This window comes from Diplotaxodon limnothrissa, linkage group LG20 (genome assembly GCF_057381915.1).
Source record: "Diplotaxodon limnothrissa isolate DT_005_m linkage group LG20, D_limnothrissa_male_GT1.1, whole genome shotgun sequence".
Taxonomy (NCBI): Eukaryota; Metazoa; Chordata; class Actinopteri; order Cichliformes; family Cichlidae; genus Diplotaxodon; species Diplotaxodon limnothrissa.
Genome location: NC_140615.1, coordinates 23141504 through 23166686, shown reverse-complemented (window position 1 = coordinate 23166686; position 25183 = coordinate 23141504). Strand labels below are relative to the sequence as shown.

Genomic DNA, 25183 nt, shown 5'->3' with positions numbered 1-25183 from the left:
CTGTATAGTGTATAAAAGTTTTGAATCGAGTGATTTAAGGCTTTACAAAGCAGAGCTAGAATTCAAATTTTAGTTTTTGAGGTTATATAATTGAGGGGAAAATCAAATGAATTGATAGAATGATCAAACAAAAGGTCAAGCACATTAAAATAAAGTATTACCTGTGGACTAATAAGTAATCTATTCCAAAATAGAAAGCTCCTGACCCGTCTGATAATTCACTCAGCTCAGTCCTTTAGTTATCCCTGGAAACCCTGACCTTCAGGTGCCAGGTAATTAACTGGTACCCTGATTACTCTATGAATGCCCACTCTAGTCTTACTGAAGCCTATAATAAAATTGTTGTCACTAGTGATGTGCATTTAAATCCACCTCATATCTCAAAATAGAAATTCTATTTTGGAAAAGGGTCAAACATCAAGCAGGCTTTTGTTGTTTTGGTTTTTTTTTAGTAGAAAGCAGACTTGGAAACAGCTATACTTTTTCAATAGAACACCAGCATTAGCAGGATCTTATCTTTTGTTTATAGGTGAAAACATGGCTTGGCCCATTTCCTTCCTGGCTAAAATATGCGCTGACAACAGGAATAGTGATAATCTTAGCTTAGAGGTTTCAAGGCCATTGAGGAGTCACTGGATGATATCCTTGCACGATTAAAATGATTCACACCTGTCTTACACAAGAGATATTCCCCCTCACCCAGTCATCGTACAAAGGCTTTTACCTGTGCTGATCACCCGTTTCTACACCCATGCCTGGCAGTTTTCTGTAATGTATTATATATATATATATATATATATATATATATATATATATATATATATATATATATATATATATATATATATATGTGTGTGTGTGTGTGTCATTGTTACTTCTAGAGTTTTAGCTTAGTAAAATAATGTCAGAGAGAACTGCTGCAAGCTGGTTATTTTCTCTTTTTTATACCTTTCTCTATAAACTATAAGACTGCAGGGGAAGATCCCAGTAGATCAGCAGTTTCAGAGCAGCCTGTTTAGCAACAAAAGTCAGTCAAATCACCCTTTCTTCCTATTCTGAGACTTGCTTTGAACTTTAACAAGTGTTCGTGACCAAGTCCAAATGCCTCAAAGACATTTACATTAAACATTTGCACCTAATAATGTGGCTGTTGAAAAACACTATGCTATCAAACTCATGTTTTGGCTAAGGTTATGGTGTACCACCAGCATATAAATAAACTATGCTAACATTGACATATATATCGCTGAAAGCAGAACGTTTGAGTGGAATGATTTCACAAGTGTGACTAAAATGCTAGATATCAACAGATAGGTGATACAGACAACAACTGTACATAAAATTTCGTATTTTTCTCTGGGCTAAAATTTTATAATGTCAGGAAATGTTTCTATTCTCATAACATTTTGAGTGCAGCTAAACAATAATTCCCTGGACACAATTGTTGTGTTAACATTAACCCGGATAAGCAACTCCCTTAACACCAGCTGGGCAAAGTACGGTACACTTCAAATTTCAGCATTTATTGCTTTCCATGAATACTATGATACAAGCGCAAGCCTTCAGTTTCCAGCGATGATCAGTTTTACGAAGGCAGTGGACATTTATTACAAGTCTACAAAAACTGATTTACATACTGATACATACTGTAAAAATTCCTAATTATCAAAAGTGACGACTGTAAACTAAGGTATGACATACATACAGTGTAAAAGTACCTTGTATTCTGTTTACAGGGCTTGATGCAGAAATGGCTACCCTTAAGCAAAAGCAATATTCTATCTAACCAAACTGGTTACTACAATACCGTTTTATACTGGCTTCATAGAATGAAAACCAAAACTATAACATTTTCCACATCCTTCAAGGGGTCAAAGCTGACAAGTGCAAGATAATGTTAATAAGAAATATATTTACGGTATGTGCTTCATAGAAAAAGCAAACAGAAATATGTGAAGCATTGCTTCACATTCTATATGGCAGGTGTCCTCGTTCACCTTAAGAGACACATTCATTAGTGAGATAGTCAAAACAACTGTGCTTAGGCTAAAACAAACTCTATCAAACATATCTTTATGGAAATACATGCCGAATGAATAATGAAAATTCAGAGTACATCAGTTACATTAGTTATTAGGGTTCAATTATTACGTTCAGATATAAAAATCAGGGAAAAAAGATTAGAAAAACTTTTAGTCAACAGTGAAAAAAGCAGTCTCCATAATCTTCTTTTACATCCATGCCTTCCAGTTTAAAGACCAGGTGATGTGAGGCCTTGAGAATTGAAACTGATTAGGACAAAAAGATCCTTCTGTGAGGAATCTAGAGGTTCACATCACTCTTGGTCCTTACAGGTCCACAGTGCTACAGATATACCCTTGGTGTGGTATCATACAGTGTAAAAAAAGAAGAAAAAAAAGTCAGATGGCAGACAGGCCTTGAAGTTAGTCAAGTTCCCCAGGCTCTATTGCAGTCTCTGCACTCTTTGAAATGCCAGCAACGCCCTCTGTTGACAAGTCTGGTGAATTACTGGAAGAGGGTATCTGCTTGTCACTGCTTAAGTCATCTCCATCGCTGCTGTTTCCTTCCCCACTGTCCAGCTCAAAACTTTCCTCTGATGGAACAGGCTGCTCAGATTTGTCCACAGTGCTATCGCTCTTCAGACTGTGATCAGCCGTATCCTCAGATGAGTCTTCTTCCACCTCAGAGGGTCCTGATTGTGTGCTTTTTGGCTCTGGAAGCAAAGTAGAAGGTATTTTAACATGATGTTTTAAGTGACATTCTGCGGCAACTAACTGGTAGGCTATCCAGCTGAATATGTCAATTTAAAGACTAGTGCAATAATACTTTAATATGGAAAGACACATCAATGCACCTTTATCAGAAGCTAAGAAGGTATAAGGTGAGAGATTTTCACAAAACTATTCAGATCATTTGCCTGTTTGAAGGGCACAGAAATCTTGCTTTAACTTTAGGCTAACTAGGTTTTAGTCAGTTTGCATTTATGTTCTACTACAGAGAAATGGCAACAGCCAAGAGATCTGTACTAAAAAGATCTATGTTGTCTTTTTTGTAACACGTATAAGCCCCTGTGTATTTGGATTTATAAGAATGCAACTATTATGAAGACACTATCAATTACTGTAGTGTCAGAAGTCATAAAATAGCCTAAATAAGGATCATGAACACATACCATGATTGTCCGATACACTAGGTGTGTCACAAGATGTTCCACTTTTGTATTCTTGACCACAGGAGTGTTTTGAAGACTCTGGTGTCTCTGGCGAGCTCTCTGGCGAGCTCTCTGGCCCTTGATGGCAAGACGACTCATTTTTTTCATTTGTTGTTTCATTCTCCTCCGTTTCATCAAATTTCAGTCTCTTCACCTCTTGCTTATCACCATCAGAATCCTCTTCTTCTGGGTGTTTATTCTTTATCCCACTATTTGGCGTCATCTCACCTTCTGATAGTGAGGTTTCACTGAAACAAACACAGTAAAATCTGTTAAACAGATTATATACTGAAATGCCAGCCAATGAGTTGCTCTTTGTTTGTTTTTTTCTTAAGGCAGGGTCTTGACAAAACCTAATTATAAACGAGAGGTCAAGAGAGGAGATATAAAAAAACTAACAAAAAACTAAAAAGCAGGAATTAGTGTAGTGTAGTACTGTGTCAAGAGTATAAAACACTCTTGTTAGGACATATTACCAGATCAAACAACTTACCTTACGCACTGCTCCTCCACCTCCTCTGTGGCTGGCTCTGGTTCTTTGCTGACTGGACAATCAGGGAGCCCGTTGGTGGAAAGTGATGTTGGCAATGACAGCTTTGGTCTGTTAAGTGGTTTTGGTGTGTCTGGCCCATTCACATTTCTACTCCAAAAGAACAAACTATTATTTCTGACAGGCAAGATAGCTTTGTCTTTACTATACTGTGGTTGTCCTTATGTAATACGGCTTTAAAATGTTCCCACTTGCTAGCAGTTTATGAAGCAATTTCAAATTTGTATAAATCAGTCACTGACATTTTGCACCCACCTGTCTGTATACAGAGAAGAGTTGCCAGGAAACATCACCCCATTCATTCTGTTTATACTGGATGCCCCATTTTTCCTTTAAAGAGGTAGAAAGGCACAGGTAACTGGCTGCCGTAAGTGTGACTCAATAATAATGCATAAAATCTCAGGGGACCATTACTGTCAACAGAAGCAGCTTGAGAAAAATACAGCACACAGAAGAGCAAAGGAAACAGAATCTTAACAGCCAATGTACTCACTCTGATGTGGGGTAGATACAGCTCACCACCATTACATTCTAAAAAGGAGAAAAAAATATAAGCTTTTTTTTCAAGCCATGAAATGTACATTTACATTCTGATATGCTAATATTGTTTATCTTTTTGTTCAAATACTAAGATAATATGGTTTATTGCTCACCTTCTCCAAACCCCTGAGAAACTTGTCTGTTCCTGTGTAGTTTCGCTTAGGGTCCATAAGGAGTTCACACAGACGCTGAATGGTGAATGGGATTCTGTAAAGTTAGAGAAATATTTAGGATCAGGGAACAGATGATGATGAGTATAAGCAAGTAAGAGTTTAATACATGCAGCAAAAAAGAGAGAGAGAAAAAAAAAAAAGAATAATCTGCATGTATCTGGTCAGCCACAGTCATAAATGATCACAAGCTATGATGCAAATAATTTAGTGAGATTGCTTATTAACATAACACTTCATATAGTTTGTTTTAAAGTGTTAAAAGTGTTCCCACGCACACACCAATTGCTCAAATACAGATATTTGAGAGCAAGGCAATGATTTTAGAACCTAAAAAGGCTGCTTCCAACTAAATATGTTACTTTGCAAAATATGCCCAAAAACTATTCTCACTGAAGGTGGAATCAATAGATCTGCTTCACCAAACACTGTTGAATACACCCAGGCTACTAAGCAGGAGACGCTAGCAGTTGGTGATGTGAGGCCCAAAAGTAAACAAATGACTCCATCCAGCATTGCTGGAGCGCTTGCTAGTTGTACTCTATATGATAGCAAGATCACATCCCATTGTTCATTTTTTATATCACAATATTGTGCAACCTCCCAAAGAGTTATAATGTTAAGATACCTTGGGTATTGTTAAACACTTCTTTTATTCTTTTAATTAAAATTTCCAGGGGAAAACACTCGGTATACTACTGTGTCACTGCTATTGCACTATAAGCCTGCTGTTGGCATCTTGTTTCAGTAGATTCACACTGCAGTCACACTGCCTGCAAGATTCAATTAGCAATTCAGTATTTTTTCACCTATCAGAAATATCATTATTGCAGATTTTCTTAAAATATTGTGATATAATTTATGAGGGTATATTGCCCACCCTGTTAGTCACAGTGCAGCACACAGTGGGCAGAATAAAATATGAGTAAACCTTGTACATTTTTTATATAAAATGCATGCTCAAACGTTTTTGTGGTTATGTTTTGATTTAACAGACAGCATATAAGAATACCAATAATAAAAACTATTGGTTAAAACTCAGTCACTACTGAAGTTGTGACTAAGGATTTGTTTACCATTGCTCATTATAATCTCAACTCACCCATTGTATCCATCCACTATTTTTAAGATCCTCTTCCTCATTTCTTCAAATGGGACAATATCTACATTGGGATTATGTGGTCCTCTCTGTTCTGGTGTTGCAGCATGAAAATCATCCATGACTTTTTCCAATTTAAACATGAAGTATGTTTTGAACTGTGACCATGGGATCCTGTAAGACAATGCAAGTTTGCTTTAAACAAATCTGCTAGGGCACTGCTGATTTTATTTGCAGGAAAACTGATGTCAGTATTTCTGTTTGGCAAAAAGAAAAGTGTAAAATTGTTAAGTGCAGTTGTGTAAAATTTGAAAATGGGTGTAGCCATCGTTCTTGACATGTACCCATGGTACTCACATCGGTTGCCCCGTCTTGGCAATATGACACAAAAATTGCTCCAATGGGGGACAGGTGTCTTTCTTCCCTTTCTTCTCAAAATCTGCAAAAGCCAACATTGAGGAAAAAAAAGAAAGTTTAACTTTAATAACTTTAAAACAAGCTAGGAAACAACGCTGATCCCCAAGATAATAAAACAAATGCATGCGGCTGCACTGAACTAAATATGAAAGTTGAATACTTTTAAAATAACCTGAGAAGATAATGTTTGGTTTCAGGCTTCTCCAAATTACAGTGACATCAATTAAAATATTTACTGCTGCATCAAAAGACAATACATTTATTAAAGAAGACCAAATATTAAGTGCAACTTCATAAAATCCCCAAACCGTTCTCAGTTAACTATATGGAAAGTTCCCACAAGTTAGTTAGCTAGCATTTTATTGTTAGCAGCATGTTGTGACGTTATCAAGCTAGCTGTTTACATAATCGCTAAGCGTCCGTGGGGAAATAAAAAGGTGTAAAGTGTGTGAAGACGAAATTTTTGCATGCAGAAGACAGCATTAAAATGGTGAAATCATGCAGAGACTGAATTCAGAGACGCTAGATGCTTCTTCTAAACGCTAGTTGTTGTTGATAAGCTAAGTTACGAGATAACGTAGTTAGCAAACATGAGACATTTTGCTCAGGGCATTAAACCAAACATAAAGGAAATAATTAAGCTAATAATAACTCATTTAACAACTGCAAACATTGCCTTGAAACGCTTCCAACAATGCGTCGATGTCCATTGCTGTGGCCAGTCACAGGCAAGAAATACTTGCAGGTTAGTATCACGTTAGCAGGTAGCAACCCAACAAAGCTGGTGGCAGTGACGACTGCGCATGTCAGCAATTACGTATTCACATTTGCGGAAGACGCGAAGATCAACAAAGCAGAGCTCTACCCCCCGCAAAGAAATAAGTTGCTAAAATTAAAATACTTGTTATTCTCGCCGCGGAGGTATTAATATTTTCATTTACTGGATGTGCAGGATTACGTGACGGAAACTTCTCGATCGCTCTGGCGCGCTGTAGATGCCGCAGGCAGTCAGCGGGGCGTCATCGTTTTGTGTTGTGACGGCGCAAACCGGTGAAGCGACCAATGAGTCAGCAGCTGATCGTGGTTAGTTTTACCTAAGGAGCCTATATATTTACACCGCGGACGACGGCAACAGTGAAAGCAAGACATCGGCTAGTTTTTAATACGTGGTCACTTGGCTTTCGGTGGTAACGATGGCAGTTCCAGTAGCTGCATTACAACTGAGCTCATCATCCAGCCCGAGTCTGCTGGAGCACAACATTCATATCAGTGACAGAAATTTGGGAGGGATTTCTAATAACAATAACAATGGAAATGACACCCTGCCTTTACATTCTCCGTGGACATTCTGGCTCGACAGGTAAGAAACTGTTTAATTTCACCTACTCCCGCTTGTCTTAGCAGTTGCTGTAGTTGTCTGGGTGAACTCTTTGTTGTTGACCTCTTATGGAGAACAAAGAGGGGAAATGAATTTATCAGGCCTCTACTGTAAGTCAGGCATTGCAGCTTAGATAATATAACAAGTGATCTTAACAGCAAAACGCGGATTGTTGTTGTTTTTTCTTTATTTAATCAGAAAAGAACATTGCACGAGATACACATACAAAATTTTTGGTAATGGTGATGCAGCTTATCTGCCAACTGTTTCCTGTCTGACCTACATAAACAATTCCTCTTCTTGGAAGGATCTTAAAATAAGCAAAGGGTGTAATTATGACTGGCTACCTGAATATTAATAACTCGGTGTGATTTCAGATAAGGTCACTGTACGTTCTTATTAGCACAGGTGTTATTCTGTTGCTGCTCATGTGATTGTTATTGTTTAGTGAGTCACTACTTCTGTTTAAGTAAAATTTACTTTTACTTTTCAATAAAGTTTCTAGTTTGACACTAAGTAATCACACTAAGTAAGCAACACAGTTAAACAAGCCCATCGTCCACTGTGTGCACAAATCAGAGGGTGCAGTGTTCAAACGGGGTCAGTGTTGTTTACTGTTTACTGGCGTTTTTTGTCATCTGATCCCCCCCCCCCCCCCCCCCCCCCCCCAAAAAAAAAAAAAAAAAAAAAACTCTCTACCCCATCCTGTCTGCTCAAAGGGCATGATTTGGACACATGTGATTAATATAGCTCATTTATAGCTTATAAATATAGATATTTATAAGCTTGAATTTAAAAAAGAAAAGAAGGTAGAATCTGATTTTCTTTTCATGATAGATCTCTACCAGGAACAACAGCAGCTGAGTGTGAGTCAAACTTGAAGAAAATCTACACTGTGGAGACTGTCCAGGTATGATGACTACACAAAGTGGTTGTACATTTGTTGGTGGTTGGTGTTTAAAATGTTTATGATTGATGTCCTTGTATTTAAAAGCAATTCATAATTTTATTCAAAGTACTCTCAGCTCTTGACTAAGCGTCTTGTAATAGGAATGCCAGTTTATCAGTGGGTGTGTGTAGATAAGAGTAATGAGGAAGTTCTTTTTGGCCACTGCAAAATATCATCAAGGCCAAATGTCTGTACTCTGTGTGTTGGTAAATGGTTCAATAAAATGACCCATTTCCTCTGTTCACCTTTGCTCTGGAGTAGAACTTTTGGAGAGTTTACAACAACATACCTGGGGTCTCCAGCTTGCCGCTGAGATGGAGCTATCATCTGATGAGAGGAGAAAGAAAACCACTCTGGTGAGATGAACCTCAAGAACAACATTTGTTTTCACATGATGTCATTTTTATCATTTGTAATGGCACTTCCTTGTTTGCATACAGGGAAGAAGAAAGCAATGCCAAAGGTGGTGTGTGGAAAATGAAAGTACCCAAAGAATGCACTGTAAGTTTTACAACACATTTAAGCGTTTGTTTTGTACACTATCTACTTTCATGATCATTAAATAAAGCTGTCTTCTCATTTATAGTCTGCTGTGTGGAAGGAGTTGCTTTTGGCTATTATTGGAGAGCAGTTCAGTGATTATTGTGCTGCAGGTAAAATTCTTTTAAATGTTTTTGACTGTGATTTTATATATATATATATATATATATATATATATATATATATATATATATATATATATATAAAATCTCTCTTGCAAACACTGAGTCAGAAATGCTTAATAATTATTATTTTTTACAGAGGATGAAGTAGTTGGAGTCAGCGTTAGTATAAGAGACAGAGAAGATGTCGTTCAGGTCTGGAATGGAAATGCTTCTTGTGTTAGCGAGTCAAACATCATAGGAAGGATCAACGAGCTCCTTCCACAAGTACCTTTTAAAGCGGTGTTTTATAAACGTGAGTATTTTCTTCTTTTCTTTGGGTGCGGTATTATCATTTTTAATGACTGAAATCATGAGATGTGATAAGATCTTCTGTTATATTTCAGCCCACGAGGAGCACCATGCTTTCGAAGGAGGTAGATCAAGACATTAGCAACTCTCAAGAACCTTTTTTTGTGTGGGTTTGGTTTGTTTTGTTTTGCTCATGAACGTGTTTTAATTTTCTTTTGGGAAGGGGGGGGGGGGGGGGGTGTGATAATACTGGGGCAAATTTTGGAGCATTCGATTTGCTTCATGTATCATTTTAATTACCTCAATGTATTTCACGTATAAAGCCTCAAAGTCAAGGAAATTTCACATCTTTTAAGTATTATTGTCATACATGATAAAAAATATCATTGTTTTAGTCTAAAGTAAAGCCATTTTAGTTTAAATATGTCTACAGGAGTATTTGTATGTTTTAAGTATTTTTTTATTTTTATTTTTTATTTTAATACTGCACAATTTTACAGAATTGTAACCAAAACAGTAATTTGTGTAGATGTATTCTAGCTTACTTTGTGTAGTTTACCAAGAACATAAAAAGCTAGGTCTTTGAACTACATCTAATTTTGGGGCAAATTTGAGCAAAGAAAGTATCACAAGCAAACCTTTATATTAACAACACATTACACAGCTTTTCTAGCCAACAATTTTATCTTTTTGTAAATTACAGTAAGAAAATACTGTTGTCTGTTCAGGACAAGATGAATAATTAGTATTCTGTAAGGCGACTATGTGAATATAAATTGCACTTTTTTTTTCTTGTGTAGAATAAGAAGAATGGGGAAAAGAATATGTTAGTGTTACAATAAAGTGACCTTGGTGCACAAGACACCTTGAGTAGATGCTGAGAAATATATGCAATAATTTCTATTCTGTAGGAAATTTGCCGTGTTGTGGTTGTCATTTTTATTTAAGCCTCTGCTCCATATCAAGCACTTTGTACTGTGTATATAAGACGTCTCATAATCCCTCTGGAGTTAACAGCATATGGAGTCGTGGTAACTGAGACCAAATACAATTTGGTTTTGTGTCACCTATCTAATCAAGTGCAATGTTTTTATGTATTCTCTTAAGTCTGAAGTACATAAAACTGCCCCCAGAAAAATATGACCAATAAATACACAACACAGAGAAAGCTATCATGAGGGCACAAAGAAGCTGTTGCTGTTTGGAGCCAATTTAAATATTTTTAAGAAGAGATGTTATTGTAGCAGCAATGCCAAAACTACAGGAAAAAAGTTCATTAGTGATAGTTTATTTCTGTTGTACTAAGGTGGTTTTAGTTTCTCGAAAATTCGTTGCCTCTGTGGTGTCATATGAGTAAACCTATGTGCAATTTAAAATCAGCCATGTTTAAGCATTGTCAAAATTCATGTTAAAATGTCTCACAAAAGGCGCCTTTTCAACAGAGCTTTTTTTTTCTTTTTTCTTTTTTAACTGATACTGCAATACTCATACAATTGACTTGATTTCCACAAAATTACCATTGACACCAACAGAAAGACTGCTGCTGTCATTTATCAATCAAATGTTGACGTATTTGTAATGTGGCTCAGCTTCAGTACTCTGCTAGATGAATATAGCACTTGCCAAAATTGCTTTCTTTAACCCGTAACGTTCCGTTTTTATAGTAACGTTAAGAGCACATACTGTAGGATAAGAGAATAACAATAGCGTTTCCTTGCACATGTACAGCTGACTAGTCATTGCAGATCTCAGACCTTGTAACTGATTGTTGATCTTGGATGGTGCCTTGTGTTCATCAGCAGTTTACATTGTTAAAGTCTTCTGTTTGTATGATTTGTATGATGATGTTTAAAAGAAATAAAAATGTTCAAACTTTCATGTTTTTTCTTTCTTTTTATTGATACTTTTCTGCTATAGTTTAATTAAACTGAATATGAAAGAATATACTGAAATTTTAGGTGCTATCATAATAGAAAAACACTGTCGACAGGAGTCCCAGAAAAGGTCATGTTTTAGAAGTGTCTTCCCTTCTTCTTGCCAAAGATCACTGCCAGAGCATTTAAGGTACTGTAATATATGCAGAGCACTGTCCACTTCCTGCTGTGACAAAACAAATTTCCCACGTGTGGGACTAATAAAGGTTATCTTATCTTATCTTAACCCTACACCCTACGGTACAGCGAATGGGGGGAAAAATGATAAACTACTTCGTTTTTTATTTTTATTTTTTTCATTTGTAACGTGGCTGTCGGTTTCTTAAGAAACAAAAATCAAATGTACTTATGGATCCGATTTCATGCCATCCACAGGTAAAATATCTCCCTCTTGCGGTCACATAGAAGCACGGGTATGCAAATAGAAGGGTCCATTTTCATCTCTTAACTCTAGTTGTCTTTGCTGAAGATTTGGCGTTTTTGTTGCGATTATCATTAAGCCTTGCGGAGTTTTGTCACCCGTAAGGTCCATATTAACAGCCCTGCCAAAAGTACTGAGACAGAATTTTGTATTAATCGACATTTAGAACGTACTAAAATAATATATGGCGAACCTACCTTCAACAGAGAAAGTGGAAATAGCGCCCTTTTGCACTAGACTGAGTAACCTCAGTGCATGCTAATGGTTAAAAACTACATAAATTAACACATCCTGTCACATATACTACGAAAACAATATGATTATTACTAATCCAGTTTAAAACTGTATTTATTTATTTATTTTTAAATATCCTTTAAATTCTGATACAGTAGAAGTTTTTTCTGTTGATTGACACTTGAAGCCACCTATGCAGACTTTATAAAATGAGTGCTTACAAGCAAACGTTGATAAGCTTTCTTTTTTTTTTTTGGATAATATTCGAAGAGTGGGTTATTTATTTTTTGTTATTTTATTTTAAATATTCACATTTGTATAAATAGGCCGTGGACCTGTACTTCAGAATGGAGACTATTTCTTCTATGGACAAGAAACTATGATTTTGTTTCCTGATAAAATGCGTCAAAATTTAAGCCGCTCTCAAACAGTCCGCGTGTGAACCTGACGTCACCATTGTTTACTTTTACCTAGGCCACGCCCTCTGTTAGCAACTTGTGGCTAGCTCGGTACCGAGGAAGGCACTGCTCCGAGGGATCTGCTTCAGACACCACCCCGAGTCAAAGACTATCCGCGTGTACATAATTCTGTGAGTAAGCGTTAATTCACCCTAGCGCGTTCACCCATTAAATGAACACAAAATGTAACATTACATGTATTGTTATATTAGCGTGGGGAGCGAAACGAAGAGGAGAGACAGAAACGTTTCTTGCAAGCTAGCGTCAAGACTGCTGTTAGCTTTTGTTGTAGCAGCTACTTTGAAGGAAAATGCTTCCCGCAGTGTTGGCCGTTTTTCTGCCTGTTATTTATTGTTATTCGATAAGGCTAGGTCATGTGTATAGTTAACATGCAGACTTTCTAACCTCCCGTTTTCTCCGGATGCGTGTTTTATATTAGCTTATGGCTCAAGTCCTTAACGGAAATCTCAGATTGCAGTGGTGATGTTAACGGATATCGCTTCCGTTCTCATTGATAATTACATTGCTTTAATTAACAAAATAATGTCTGTTTCAGATAACGTTCATTTGTCTTTTTAAGCTGATATTTTAGGTGTTGGGTGGGTGTTGAAATTTTCGGCTGTGCCCTGCGCTCTGGATGTAGTTAGGCGTGACGCTGAGTTAACTTCAGACAATACAACCTCAGCTTGTTAAATGTGGAATGACTATATTATTAAAACAGTCGTATGTCTTGCACAGACCAGCCTATCGCTTTGAATGCTTATACTTAAGATGGGCAGTCGTACCTCGTAGACGAAAGCAAACTGAAACCTAGACTTAGCAACTGGTTCAGCTGGTACATGTAAATTGTAATGGGTTAGATTTAAGCGCCTTGTAATTCATTTTAAGTAACAATACTATGTGTAGCCGGGTGGAAGTTCGATATTATGTAACAATACTATGTTAAAATGTACTGTTTGTTTTTGTTGATCTGAAGCTGATGCTAGCAACATTTTCTGGCACAAATGGATAAAAATCCACATTAACCTTTCAGCAAATTGCAATTCATTCGACTGGTCTGAGAGGAAACTAGGTTTCTGCACCACAGCAAGGCTCAATTTTTAGGCTTATAAAATCTACCCCAGGTTTAGCATGAAGATTAAAAGAAAAGTCACTTTAGAAAGTAAGATCTATATGTAAAGGACTACCACCCGGTTCCACCCAGATTCAAATCCACTACAAAATCAAAACTCAGCACTGTCTTTTTCTCTCTCGTTTTTTAAGCACATACATGTGTCTTTTATAGATTTCTCACAGCAGTCTACTAAATATAATTCTGAGAAAATGGGTATCATATAGCTTTGTCAGTATCACTCTTACATAAGTTAACAGTTAAAGAGTATATTATTCAGCTTTAGTTACTGACTTTTACTGATACGACATAGTAGTTCATCCATGGAATTAGTCAAACTATATTCATGTACAGGATTTATTTCTTTATGAAAAGCCCATTTGCAGTGTTTGCTTACGTAAAAAAAATAGCATTGGTTTTCATTACTAGAAAGTTGCCTTTGAGGCAAGACCAGTAAAAATGAATGCACTTGCTGTTCAGTCCATCTCAAAAATGCTGGCACTACAGCACAGTTGGATGAAATTCTGTTTTGTTGCATGCATAACAAAACATGTGAGGAAATCACACTATATTCGGCCTGGATTTTAAAACTAAGAGCAACCCCCAACCTTGTTTAAGACAAAAAAAAGAAGCTTTTTACTGGAAGCACTGCCCTCTGTCTACAGAGCTAATCCTGAAAGCAGAAGCAAACTGTGGATGTCTCATCAACAGCTGTCTGTTTTAATCAGTTATGTTTAATGTTATAAATTGTAGGAATTACCTACTTTTTACCAGCAAGTTTTGACTCGTCAGTGAATGACACATCACCACTGTTAGACACAGCTTTCTATTCTACGAACCCCCACGTTTTCAAAGATTTTTCTTTTTCTAAGCAAGGTGTTGCTACTATTTTGTTCACAACTTTATCTGAGTGTATGTAATCTTATCAGATTGTCTGTCAGATGTTTCCAAAATGTTGACATTGACATTCAGTCGTGCCTAACTGATTGATTTGATTAACAGATTAAACAGACTTGAATATGTGGCTGTGGGTATTGCTGAAAATAATGGCTTTATCCTTGAAGCTGCGTGGTCTGTTTCATTTCGGGTTTTCTGTGTAGCTTTCCATCTGCTTATAGTTGTTTGCCTACTTTATTTATCTTTGTTTATGCTGCTTGGCTTTTGACTCAAACACTCCCAAGCTGTATACATAAAAGCCTACTTGTGCATTGTACTACCTGCCACAGCCGTTTATGGCACCACCTGGTTAATGGTAAATTGTTCCAGAAGGAAGATATGTTTGCACATAAACACGAACCCAGGGCCCCTGTGTTTACAGTAGCCATGGCAGCACTCAGTTATTCAACAAATAGACCTACCGTCCTTCTCTCTCCCTTGTAGAAGAGCGTGTTTGTATTGCAGGGTAGGGCTGTAACAAAGTACTTTTTGACTTTGGTAGAAGTTGAGTTTCTCTAGCATAGTAATTTTAAAGACTGCTGAATACTGCTTAAGTTATCCTGAAGAATGGGCTTCTTATTATCTTGTGAAATACTAGCTTTGACAAAGGTGTCCAGACAGTTGCATTCACCTTGTCTGCCCTCCTAAATGTATTATAATGGTTCATATCCCCCCCATTTACAGGTCATAGAAGTCCAGATGCATGAGTCTCGGTCAGATCCAACAAGCCACACCATTCAAACAAATCAGACAGAGAACGGGAATCATACTGAGAATGAATGTCGACTGAGGAGTAGCCAAACTCCTCCTCCAGAGGCACCCAGGGTCAGTCACTCTCAGCTGCATTTGTTCAGCACATCAGAATATCTATCTATCTATCTATCTATCTATCTATCTATCTATCTATCTATCTATCTATCTATCTATCTATCTATCTATTGATATGACAATATTAATGGATCACAATTATCCATTAATTTATTTAATTTATTTTCTTTGTTTGTATGTTTGCAATGTGATTTACAGATTAATCTGTAACTTTGTGACATGTGCTGCAGACAGGTCTGAGAGTATGTTAATTAAAGTCAGTGCTGCTTTAGTATGTAACTGACCCGATAATTACACTATTTCCAACTATTTTCCCCAAGAAATTTTTTCAGATATATGTAATCAATAAATATACCAATATAGGTCACCAACTAATGGGTTGGTCTGGATAATTATCTTTGGATATTGCACTGTTAGACCAAAATTTCGTTGTACATGTACAATGACAATAAAGGGCTATTCTATTCTATTCTATTCTATTCTAACAAGCAAATGACATGGAGATACCACTAAATGCTTCAGAATCTTGATTAAGAGATAATCATTTGTTTGTTGCTGCCCTGAAGCAAGTTGCATTCTGTTCAGAAATGCTTAAATGTTTTCTCTCTTCAGTGTATATGTGCTACTCTGTAACAAAACCATGGAGTTGTATTGGGGATGTGTCAAGATGTTTGTCCACAATGTTACAAATTTGTCCTGTAATTGAAGCAGATGTTTTCTTCTCTACACGTGAATATTTAATCTGGATTTGATTTTATGTATAACTAGCCTGGTATCCAAGCAGCACACACTTATTTGGACATACCAGGTAGATGATGCCATCGAACTCTGTGCACAGCTTATTGCTATATGATCATTTGAGGTTCTTTGTTTTGCCTTTTTAGCACGTAAACCTAAACCCTGACCGTCTTGTTTTATTTGTCTCTGTTTCTGCAATCTGCAGTATTTTATGTTTATTCTGAAGGGGAGCACAAGGATGGGGGAGCTGGTGCTGAGATTTAGAATGGGAATGGAGAGCATAACTCCTGTTTGGCAGAGGGATCAGGATTGCATTGTTAGTTTTGTTCACGCTCACATCATGTAGGTTAGAGAGGCTGTGTTAGATTGTGAGGCAGAGCCTTGTTGCTGAGCAGTATTTTTCTTTTTTCAGTGCCCAGATAAACGTTTCAATGGAGATTATCAGGTTTGTTGAACTAATTTTTTTTTTTAAAAATTGTTCTGTAAAATTGTGGTGACAGAAGGCTTGTTTCTTTCAATTTGTGTGCTTAGTTAAATTGTGTCTGTATGTCTATGCATGAGTTAAAGCTTTTTTTTTAAAACTTGAATTCATTTGAGTTTCCTTTTTTGAGCCACATCTATTAGGACATTTTAGTAAGCAATACATCTCATAAAGGGAAGCATACTGTGTTTGTTTTTCAGCAACTTTTTAGCATTTCTATTTGCTGTCAGTCATCTCAGAGTTCACAAGACCAGTCTTGCGGGAACAGATCTGTGTTTAAACTCAGTTGCTCACTGGTATGACTTTCAACAATAACAACAACAGAAGATGTTTGGACTTGCTGGCTACCATGGCAACAGGGATTAGGCAAAGGCTGTTGTTGTGTTGATGGTGTCCACAGAAAAATAGAGGGGCCAACTGGCTCTGTCTATGGGATAGACCTGTTTTCATTGCTTTGATGGCCACCTCTGCAGCATTGAGTTTCATAAGAAAGGACAAACTAAGAGGCAGTCATCTGTTATTGTTAGCCCAAAGCCTCTGTGAAATTCACTGTCAGTTTGTTTACCCGATTCAAAACAGACTCTGCCTTGGAGAGAAATGTTTGTTTGTGGTTCAGACCTTAATTAAAATACGAATCTCAAGTTCTGTTTTCGTAAACAGGCTCTGTATGCTTTTTTATTCATTATTTATATCTCTGTGCAATTTTGATTACTCTGTTTATGTTTACTGTAAACATCCCCTGAGCTGTGAGGCTTGACAGTGAGGGGGAGGGTGTGGTAATTGCTGCATGCCTAGCACAGGATGTTGTTGTTGTTTTTGTGGTACTGGTTGTTGTTGTTGTTTTGATGGAGTTCTAATTCCCCTAAGCCATCCAGTGCTGCTGTTGTTTTTGTTGGGTACATTTTTGGCTGAAATGATTGTTAAACCATTTCCCAGAGACTGACCACGGTTGTGGGAATAACAAACAATACTAGTACTGTGAGTAACTCTAAATATTGTTTTTAATTTGATCAAGGTGTGTGTGTAGCTCCAGTTGTTTGCTGACAAATTGATTTTGATTTATTAGAAAAAAACTGATTTAGGCATTGTAATTGACATCCAGTTCATTTAAGAACTGTGAAATACAGCCTCTCTCATTTGCACTATCGTCCCTTTTTAAAAAAAAAAAAAAAATCATACACGATACCAAAAATGAATTATCTTTGCATTTCAGACAATGCATGCGAAAATGTCAGCATGGATTGTGTCATATTTTTCCGCTATTATTTGAAGTTTTATTTACAAAGTAAACCAATTAGAGGTGCAGTCATGCACAACAGTAGGTTTGACAGTATGTCCCTTTAGTGGCCAGTTTTCTGCTACAAAGCATTAACTTCAGATAATACAAGAAAATTGCTTTATATGTGGATTGGCCAAGCAATCGGGTGATCCTAAACAGACATGCTTTGTTTGAGCAGCGCACAGTCTTGTGAAGAAGTCGGATGGGAAAATACACATATGGCCAAAAACAATAAACTTTTTTGTTTACATGTAAGTGCACAGATGGTTAGAACTTGCATAGATTTGTTGTAGCATGTATGCACAACCATAGAAAAAGACATCCTTTGTGTATTATTATACTTGCCTGTCAGTGCAGCAGTATGTCCTTCACAGGCTTGATTTCCTCATGTTTTTGTGTCCCATGTATAGACTTTAACCTTTCTATTTTGTCTTTGATGAAGGTTCCAGTGTCATTGTCCATGATGACCCCACCAGCAGAGGCTCCACAGCAGCTGCAGCAGACATCACAACAACAAGTCCTCAGTCCCCAACAGCTTCAAGCCTTGCTCCAGCAACAGAAAGCACTCATGTTACACCAGGTAATGTATGCTTAATATTTTTCCTCTTCTACACTGAGCACAATTTATTTGTGAGGTTAACTCCAGTTGTATGAACATGTCTGCAGCAACAAATTCAAGAGGTCTTCAAGAATCAGCAAGAGCAGCTTAATATACAGCTGCTGCAGCAAAAGAATGCTGGGATTGTTAGTCAAGAGGTAAGATTTGTTTGTTAAGCGTTATTTTTTTATTTGCTATAGAGACCACTGTGTATAGATATCAACATTAGGGTATTTGGTATTACCAAGAGCTCATATTGTTTTACCTGGAATAATACTTTTACAAGTTCTAGCTCTGTGTTTGTAGATTGTAACTGATGTATAAAACAGCACTAAAGCTAGGCTGTAACAGCAGCAGATTGAGGTTATATCTGATGTTTTATAAGCTGTGAACGATTTTTATGACTCCCAATTAGTTTAAAGGCTGCTGTATACTGTTTCTTCTCTAAATATATCAGGATTATATGTTTTATATACGTCACATCTTCAGAAAGTATACGTTGCTCTTTCCCAGTATTTACACTTGAAAGCCTTGTGGACTTGAGTACACACTTTGGTACCAGCAAGTGTGTTTGTGTGTCCCATTTACTATCAAAAGCCACACAGCTTGTGTGCATGAATTTGTATAGCAGCAAGGCATCATCAGTCTGTCCTAAAATCATTTATCCATTGCCACTCACAATATGTACTTTCTGTTGGCTCTTAATAGAAAATCGTAAGATAAAGTTACGCTTGTCTGAGTGCACAAGGCAGCAAGTGTGGGTTTGTTCTTGCTCAGATTTGTTCTATTTCAGTTTGCAGTTGCATTTCAATGCAAACAATCAGTAGAAAGAGTTCATTTGGCAATTACAATATTGCAACAGATAAAGAGTTCACTGACTGATGTTCTGTCACAGCTGACAGCCCAGCAGATTGCCATCCAGCAGCAGCTCCTTCAGGTGCAGCAGCAGCACCTCCTCAACCTTCAGAGGCAAGGCCTGCTGTCTGTGCTTCCTACCAGCCCAGCTACACCCCCAGGTATGTGTCTAACACTCCCTGTTGCAGATTCATTTACTGCAGAGCTCAAACACCTAAACAGATTGTTTTCAGTTACAGTGGTTGGTTTTTGCTAGTGATTGCCAGAATGTTAGGTTTTAAGTAAACAGTGATTTTTTTTTTTATCGTGATCTTAATCATCTCGAGGAAATTTTTCTCTGTAAAATGCAGTAATATCCCACTGTATCATACAACAATTTATCTATAGTGTACATGTGCACTTTTAGGCTGTGAGAATGGTAGCATCCTGTCAGCTGGTGGAGACACCAGAGAGTCTTCCAGTCAACAATCTACCACCAATGGTCATCAAACTCTTCTGAAGAGAAAAGACAGGTGCTTTTGAAATTTCCAGTCTTGTCTAAACCTTAGTTGTTTTTTCATTTATTTGTATCTAGCTTTCAGTGCACTCACTCTGTTGCATTATGTGTTTCGCAGTGGTCCGCTGGATGAAAATACACAGAACAGCCATCCTCTGTATGGAAATGGGATGTGTAAATGGCCTGGCTGTGAGACGGTCTTTGGGGACTTTCAGGCATTTCTCAAGTGAGTGTTGAAATCTAGCATTCCTCTAAACTGGTGTTCATTCATACATACTTGGATATACAAGGATGCGCCATTGCAATAAATGATAAAGTAATATATTTATCATATGAGCAATGATATAGTATATTTAATGTTTTGGTGAGGAGCAGTGAGTGCTTTTTTTGCTGCATTACAGAAGCATACTTTAGCATTGTTTTGTTTTGCTCCCTCCTGTTTGTGCAGGACATTGTTTCCCTGAAGCATGCCATGATTTTGAATTTTCTTGTTTGCAGACATCTAAACAGTGAACACACACTGGATGACAAGAGTACAGCACAATGTCGTGTACAGATGCAAGTGGTACAGCAGCTAGAACTGCAGGTACAACATGTTTTCTTTTACCTAATACTTTTAGATTTTGTTGCTTCGTTTTCCCTTTCCCTCTCTAACTTTAAAAAAATGAAATGCAACTATGATGATTAGTGTTGTGTTGAGTCTTTTTTTTTTTTTTTTTTTTAACTCTCAAAGTGTATGTGAAAATTTTTGCAGTTGTGGTGTGTTTTCACACCAGCGTTTTATATTTACACCTCTCAGGAGGCCTGGAAAGAAGTAGTTTCCACACCAAACTTCACATTGTCATGTAACACAGAATTAACCATCCATAAACTTCTATTTTTGCCTTTCGTTTTTAACACAGCTGAAGAAGGACAAAGAACGACTGCAGGCTATGATGGCTCATCTGAAATCCTCTGAACCCAAACCTGCAGCACAGCCTGTAAGAACCTGCCACAGCTGTTTCCTTCAATTAAAATAAATAGTGTTTTGCTTTTAGTTACACCAACATTTTGCTGACTTAACTGCTTTGTTTTCTGTTCTTTTTTTCTTCAGGTTAATCTGGTGTCTAATGCATCTTTCTCCCAGGCAACATTGCCCAAAGGCCCTCCTCCTATGAGCATTTCTCAGAGTGCCACGGCCCCATCCACACCCTTGACACCACTCTCCGAATCTCCCTCAGTTCTCACTCCCAATAGCATGTTCACTGGAACCCCTGTAAGGAGGCGATACAGCCGCTCTGTAAGCCAAGGTAACTGTGAGATCACAAGTCACAGCTTTTAATTAATAATGTTTTCATGGGGCAAAAGTGCTGAAATATGCTTCTACTGAGATATAATTGGAAATATTTGCTATATGTTTCACTTTTATTGTGCATATGTGTAAATATGGCTTGTTAATGTCTTTACACAGATATAATTGATAATAAGGAGTTCTACTTGAGCACAGAAGTTAGGCCTCCATTTACTTACGCCTCTCTCATCAGACAGGTAATGTGGAACTTTTTTCAGCCACGTAAAGCAGATCACTACATCTTTTCTGTTATTTGGAGCCTCTCTTACATGTTCTGTCTCTTTCAGGCTATATTTGAATCACCTCGCAATCAGCTGACATTAAATGAAATCTACAACTGGTTCACAAGAAACTTTGCATATTTCCGGCGTAATGCAGCTACTTGGAAGGTATTGATATTTATATACTGTATATTAAATGTCATTAAAGATTTCAATTTGAAACGGGAAAAGAAGCTAATTCCTTACTTGAAGTGTGGAGTTCCTAAATGTGTGATTTTCTTATATTTTGCAGAATGCAGTCAGACATAACCTCAGTCTCCATAAATGCTTTGTACGTTTGGAGAACGTGAAGGGAGCCGTGTGGACAGTAGATGAGATTGAGTTTCACAGGAGGCGGCCCCAGAAAGCTGCTGGTAACGGGTATGTACACTTTAGACGTGACGGCCATGCACTTTCAGATGTTACTAGAAGTCAGACGCTTGGCATCAAGGAACTTGACCTTGTAGCTTTACCTCACAAGTAAAGAGTATTTACTGTCAACAGGTCATGGAGTTTTAAAGGCTTGGGACTGTGCTATGATGAAAATGGAAAAAAACTGGGGGGTTAGAATTGCAGATGTTAAATGATTAAATGCTAAAAAAAACTCAAACTCTTAGCTATTGTGGACTTTGCTTAGTAAACAGACCTGGAGCGCCATTGTATATTTTGGCAGTACTCGTAGTTCCTTCAGATCGAGAGAAATGTAACTTAACACTATCACCCTTAGTTACTGTTGCTATTTCAGTTAAAAATGTGCGTTTAAGATGAGCTTGCATTTCTGAATCCCTCTTAAGTCAGCTCCATGCACACAGCTTCTGCAAACAAATACACTTTTAAGAATATTAGAGGGAATTTACACATTCAACAACATTTGCCTTCAGTAAAATTCCAGGACAGAAGTATGAATATAGTTTTAGACCATTTAAGTATTCATACTCAAATGTAATAATGTGCTCTTGTATTTATATGCTAATAGATCTCTGCTGAAGAACGCCCAGAACCGTACAGGCCTAGCTGGATCTGCCCTTCAGGTAACAGAGAAATGTTAATTATCTTGTTGTTTGTGTGTATTGTATTACAAATAAAAAGATGTTTGATGAATGAATTATCCTAACATAGTATATGTGTTTAAGCAGTGCTATAAATACACCTCTGACAGTATTTCTTTTTTCAGGGTGGTGGTCTAGAATGCAACTCTCTATACAACCCAGCTTCTATGGGCAGCATCCCATTGCACTCCTTGCCTCATGTTCTCCAGGAGCAGATGAATGGAGCTCTCGCTAATGGATCTGGATACCAAAGCGACAGCAGTGCAACACAGTCCCCACCACAGGCTTTGTAAGTGTCCCTATTCACTGAACTCTTCAGTGCATTTGAATTACCTACTATTTAAAGTCTGATCACATTTTCGTTCTCCGTGTTTACCAAACCAGCATTAAAGAAGAGCAGGAGGATGAGGAGATAAGCGAAAATTATCCCTATGAATCTCCGGAGAGCACAGACGAGCACGGCCACAGCCCAGAGATGAACAGAGACGATAACAACGGTAGCCCGGAGAGGCCCAGCCTTCATCTCGACCGTGTGCCTTCCCTCTGACTTTGAAGTCCAACTTCTCAATGGCAAGGCTGCCAGTGTGACTTTGTATTAAAAAAACAAACAAAAAAAACAACAACTTCAGCTTCATCTACGTAACCAAACACTCTGTTCTTTGGAATCTTTTTCCGTTATTTTTTTCTTTCTGTATTTATCAGCGTCTCTTTATTTTTTTGTTTTTAATCTAGCTCTCAAATGTTTTTTGTATAGTTAAGTGAGATCACAAACAACATTTGTGAAACTGTCTGTCTGTGATTCTTCTTCTTAATCTTCTTCTTTTTTAAAAAAAAAAAAAAACATATATATATCTGTACAGAAAAGGACCATAATGAGCAGAGGAGCCAAAGGCAAGGGAAAAGTGATGAGCCCCTTTCAGACATGGGATAAAAAAAAAAATGCTGGCTTTATCAGTCATTCATATCTGGATTACTTTCATGTGTTAATCATCTTCATGGCTTCACACATACAGTACCTGACGGTGACTTGAGAGAGCGTGTGTGTGCAATATTCGCTACTATTCAATATGCGTTGGTGGCAGTATTATTATTGGCTCAAGTGAAGTGCAAACACACCTATGGAATGTTTAGTTCTCTTTACTCATTACAAGCAGTGTGTGTGTGTGTGTGTGTGTGTGTGTGTGTGTGTGTGTGTGTGTGTGTGTGTCTCATTTTTCATTAGGAAAAAATCTAGGCATATAAAAATATCCTTGTTTATTGCATAGGGCCATTTTCAGCAAAAATATCACTCTGTTTTCTTTAGAAACTATTTGACTACTTTTCAACAGTCACCCCCAACCACAATGACTGTGCATGTTTGCGGCAGACTTATGACATGCTAGTTTTGCTGGGCAGACCTTGTAGTCATCTTTGGCTTTGCATGTTTCTCTTGTTTGCACAGTACCATCTAATCCCGCCATGTCGCTCACGTTTTTTTTGGGGTTTTTTCTGTCTGGGAGTTAATAGTGCATTCCTTTTTTAAATTTTAGTTGTTTAATAACAGTTGGTAAATGGTTTCTAGTTGCATTACCACTACTATCTTGATTAATTGTGCATTCTTAAACCTTAATATGACTGAATGAATTCAACCTTCCACTGTGTTCAAAGTAATGCGTGAATGTTATTTAGTCCAACCTCTAGACTGCAGTGGTGACTACAACAGAAAAGTGACCAAGATGTTCACACGAAGATGAAGCTGACACGTTAAAATGCCGTCAGGTTAATGGTTCATGTCTGAAAGGGGCTGAATTAAAGGGGCTGAAGTAAGCACTTCACAATGATAGTCCTACTCTTTATAGCTACTTAATGCTATGCTGGGGCCACACTACCTGATTTTATTTTAGTAGTCATAGTATATAAAAATTTGTAGAGGAATAAAAAAAAAAAAATGTTGCTTTAAAAATGAAAATGTTCACTGCCAACATGATCTGATATATTTGTATTTAAGGTATAATCAAATGATCAAAGGAACACATAGCGTCTTTATACTTGTTGGTCTTTTTCACCTCTTCCATCAACATTGAAATTTGCTCTAACTGAGCTTGTAAGAGTAGATACTATAGATTTACCATTATTGTAAACCAATGCATCTCTATGAATAATAAATTCCTCATGATATATGTGAATAATGTATGTGTCTTTGATTTGATTTTCTGATTGTTATTTTGGGAAGAATTTATTGTTTCACATGCAAAAATTAAAGCTAGGTGCATTTTTTTTTTCAAATGCTGACAGCTCAACTTCTCAGCAGTAAGGACACTTTTTTTAACTGTAGTATTGTGATATGTCAGTTTTAAATATATGCAAGTGCATACTATAAGCAAGTGTTGTTTACAAAAACCAATGTAGTGTTAGAAACACTGGTTGAGGCAAGATAATAAATGTTGCATAAAAGAGCATTTTATGCAAGTCTTGTCTTTCTTTACTTAATAAATGAAGGGGTTAGATAAGTGGCTTTTGTTGACCTTCCGTTGATGTAATACTGTAACTGAACTGATGTTTGGTCCCGTATGCCGTCACAGATTTGTTGCGCTGCTTCTTGATTAGAAGTTACTGATGGATCAGGAGTGTTGTCACAAGGTGTGTGTGTGCATTATGATGTACTCGATGTGCTCAAACTTAGAGGGCCTGCAGATGAAGATACTACAGATTAAACCACTGGTTGAATTAATACCAGCACATACCGGTAATCACCTTTAACAAGAACAGCATGCAACTTTGTTATAGAGCCCCTTGTGCCATTGCTGAAACAGTGCTTTGCATTTTTGTTTTTTTACAAATGCCAACAATAAAGTGAGGACATTAAATGAATGACTGAATAATGTGGCAAAAGGAGTGTTTTGACTCT

General features: G+C 37.3%; 3 protein-coding genes across 4 annotated transcripts; 2 read left to right on the top strand and 1 right to left on the bottom strand.

The window, feature by feature from the left end:
* Positions 1–1522: 1522 nt before the first annotated feature.
* LOC146610933 (serine/threonine-protein phosphatase 4 regulatory subunit 2-A-like) lies at positions 1523–6793 on the bottom strand. The gene is made up of 9 exons (XM_085344537.1): positions 6685–6793; positions 5949–6030; positions 5595–5765; positions 4436–4529; positions 4276–4313; positions 4038–4112; positions 3726–3872; positions 3194–3480; positions 1523–2734 (listed from the first exon to the last, which is right to left on the bottom strand). The coding sequence occupies exons 1-9, from the start codon at positions 6716–6718 to the stop codon at positions 2445–2447; spliced, it is 1218 nt and encodes a 405-aa protein (XP_085200663.1). The 5' UTR covers positions 6719–6793; the 3' UTR covers positions 1523–2444.
* A 61-nt stretch (positions 6794–6854) lies between these two features.
* Positions 6855–11137, top strand: LOC146610932 (eukaryotic translation initiation factor 4E type 3-like). The gene is made up of 7 exons (XM_085344120.1): positions 6855–7368; positions 8224–8296; positions 8597–8691; positions 8776–8836; positions 8922–8988; positions 9137–9292; positions 9384–11137. Exons 1-7 carry the CDS (start codon positions 7202–7204, stop codon positions 9428–9430), a joined length of 666 nt encoding a protein of 221 aa, XP_085200246.1. The 5' UTR covers positions 6855–7201; the 3' UTR covers positions 9431–11137.
* Positions 11138–12384: 1247 nt separating this feature from the next.
* Positions 12385–24346, top strand: LOC146610931 (forkhead box protein P1-B-like). Of its 2 annotated transcripts, XM_085343824.1 has the most exons (17): positions 12385–12466; positions 15067–15207; positions 16361–16393; positions 18151–18288; positions 18375–18464; positions 19202–19322; positions 19568–19673; positions 19776–19883; positions 20156–20243; positions 20560–20637; positions 20751–20946; positions 21108–21184; positions 21275–21376; positions 21501–21628; positions 22224–22278; positions 22422–22585; positions 22681–24346. In XM_085343824.1, the coding sequence occupies exons 2-17, from the start codon at positions 15082–15084 to the stop codon at positions 22841–22843; spliced, it is 1773 nt and encodes a 590-aa protein (XP_085199950.1). In that variant the 5' UTR covers positions 12385–12466; positions 15067–15081; the 3' UTR covers positions 22844–24346. The 2 variants fall into 2 exon arrangements, with proteins under 2 accessions (XP_085199950.1, XP_085199951.1); XM_085343825.1 differs by lacking the exon at positions 16361–16393.
* The last annotated feature ends 837 nt before the right edge of the window (positions 24347–25183 follow it).

Coding starts and splice junctions, on each gene's coding strand:
- LOC146610932 (XM_085344120.1), top strand. CDS start 7,202: ATGGCAGTTCCAGTAGCTGCATTACAACTGAGCTCATCATCCAGCCCG. Junction 8,297..8,596: donor ACACTGTGGAGACTGTCCAG/GTATGATGACTA, acceptor GCTCTGGAGTAG/AACTTTTGGAGAGTTTACAA. Junction 8,989..9,136: donor CAGTGATTATTGTGCTGCAG/GTAAAATTCTTT, acceptor TATTTTTTACAG/AGGATGAAGTAGTTGGAGTC.
- LOC146610931 (XM_085343824.1), top strand. CDS start 15,082: ATGCATGAGTCTCGGTCAGATCCAACAAGCCACACCATTCAAACAAAT. Junction 21,629..22,223: donor CAGAAAGCTGCTGGTAACGG/GTATGTACACTT, acceptor ATATGCTAATAG/ATCTCTGCTGAAGAACGCCC. Junction 22,586..22,680: donor CAGTCCCCACCACAGGCTTT/GTAAGTGTCCCT, acceptor TTACCAAACCAG/CATTAAAGAAGAGCAGGAGG.
- LOC146610933 (XM_085344537.1), bottom strand. CDS start 6,718: ATGGACATCGACGCATTGTTGGAAGCGTTTCAAG. Junction 4,314..4,435: donor TTCTCAGGGGTTTGGAGAAG/GTGAGCAATAAA, acceptor TCTCCTTTTTAG/AATGTAATGGTGGTGAGCTG. Junction 2,735..3,193: donor TAGTGTATCGGACAATCATG/GTATGTGTTCAT, acceptor CTTTGCTTCCAG/AGCCAAAAAGCACACAATCA.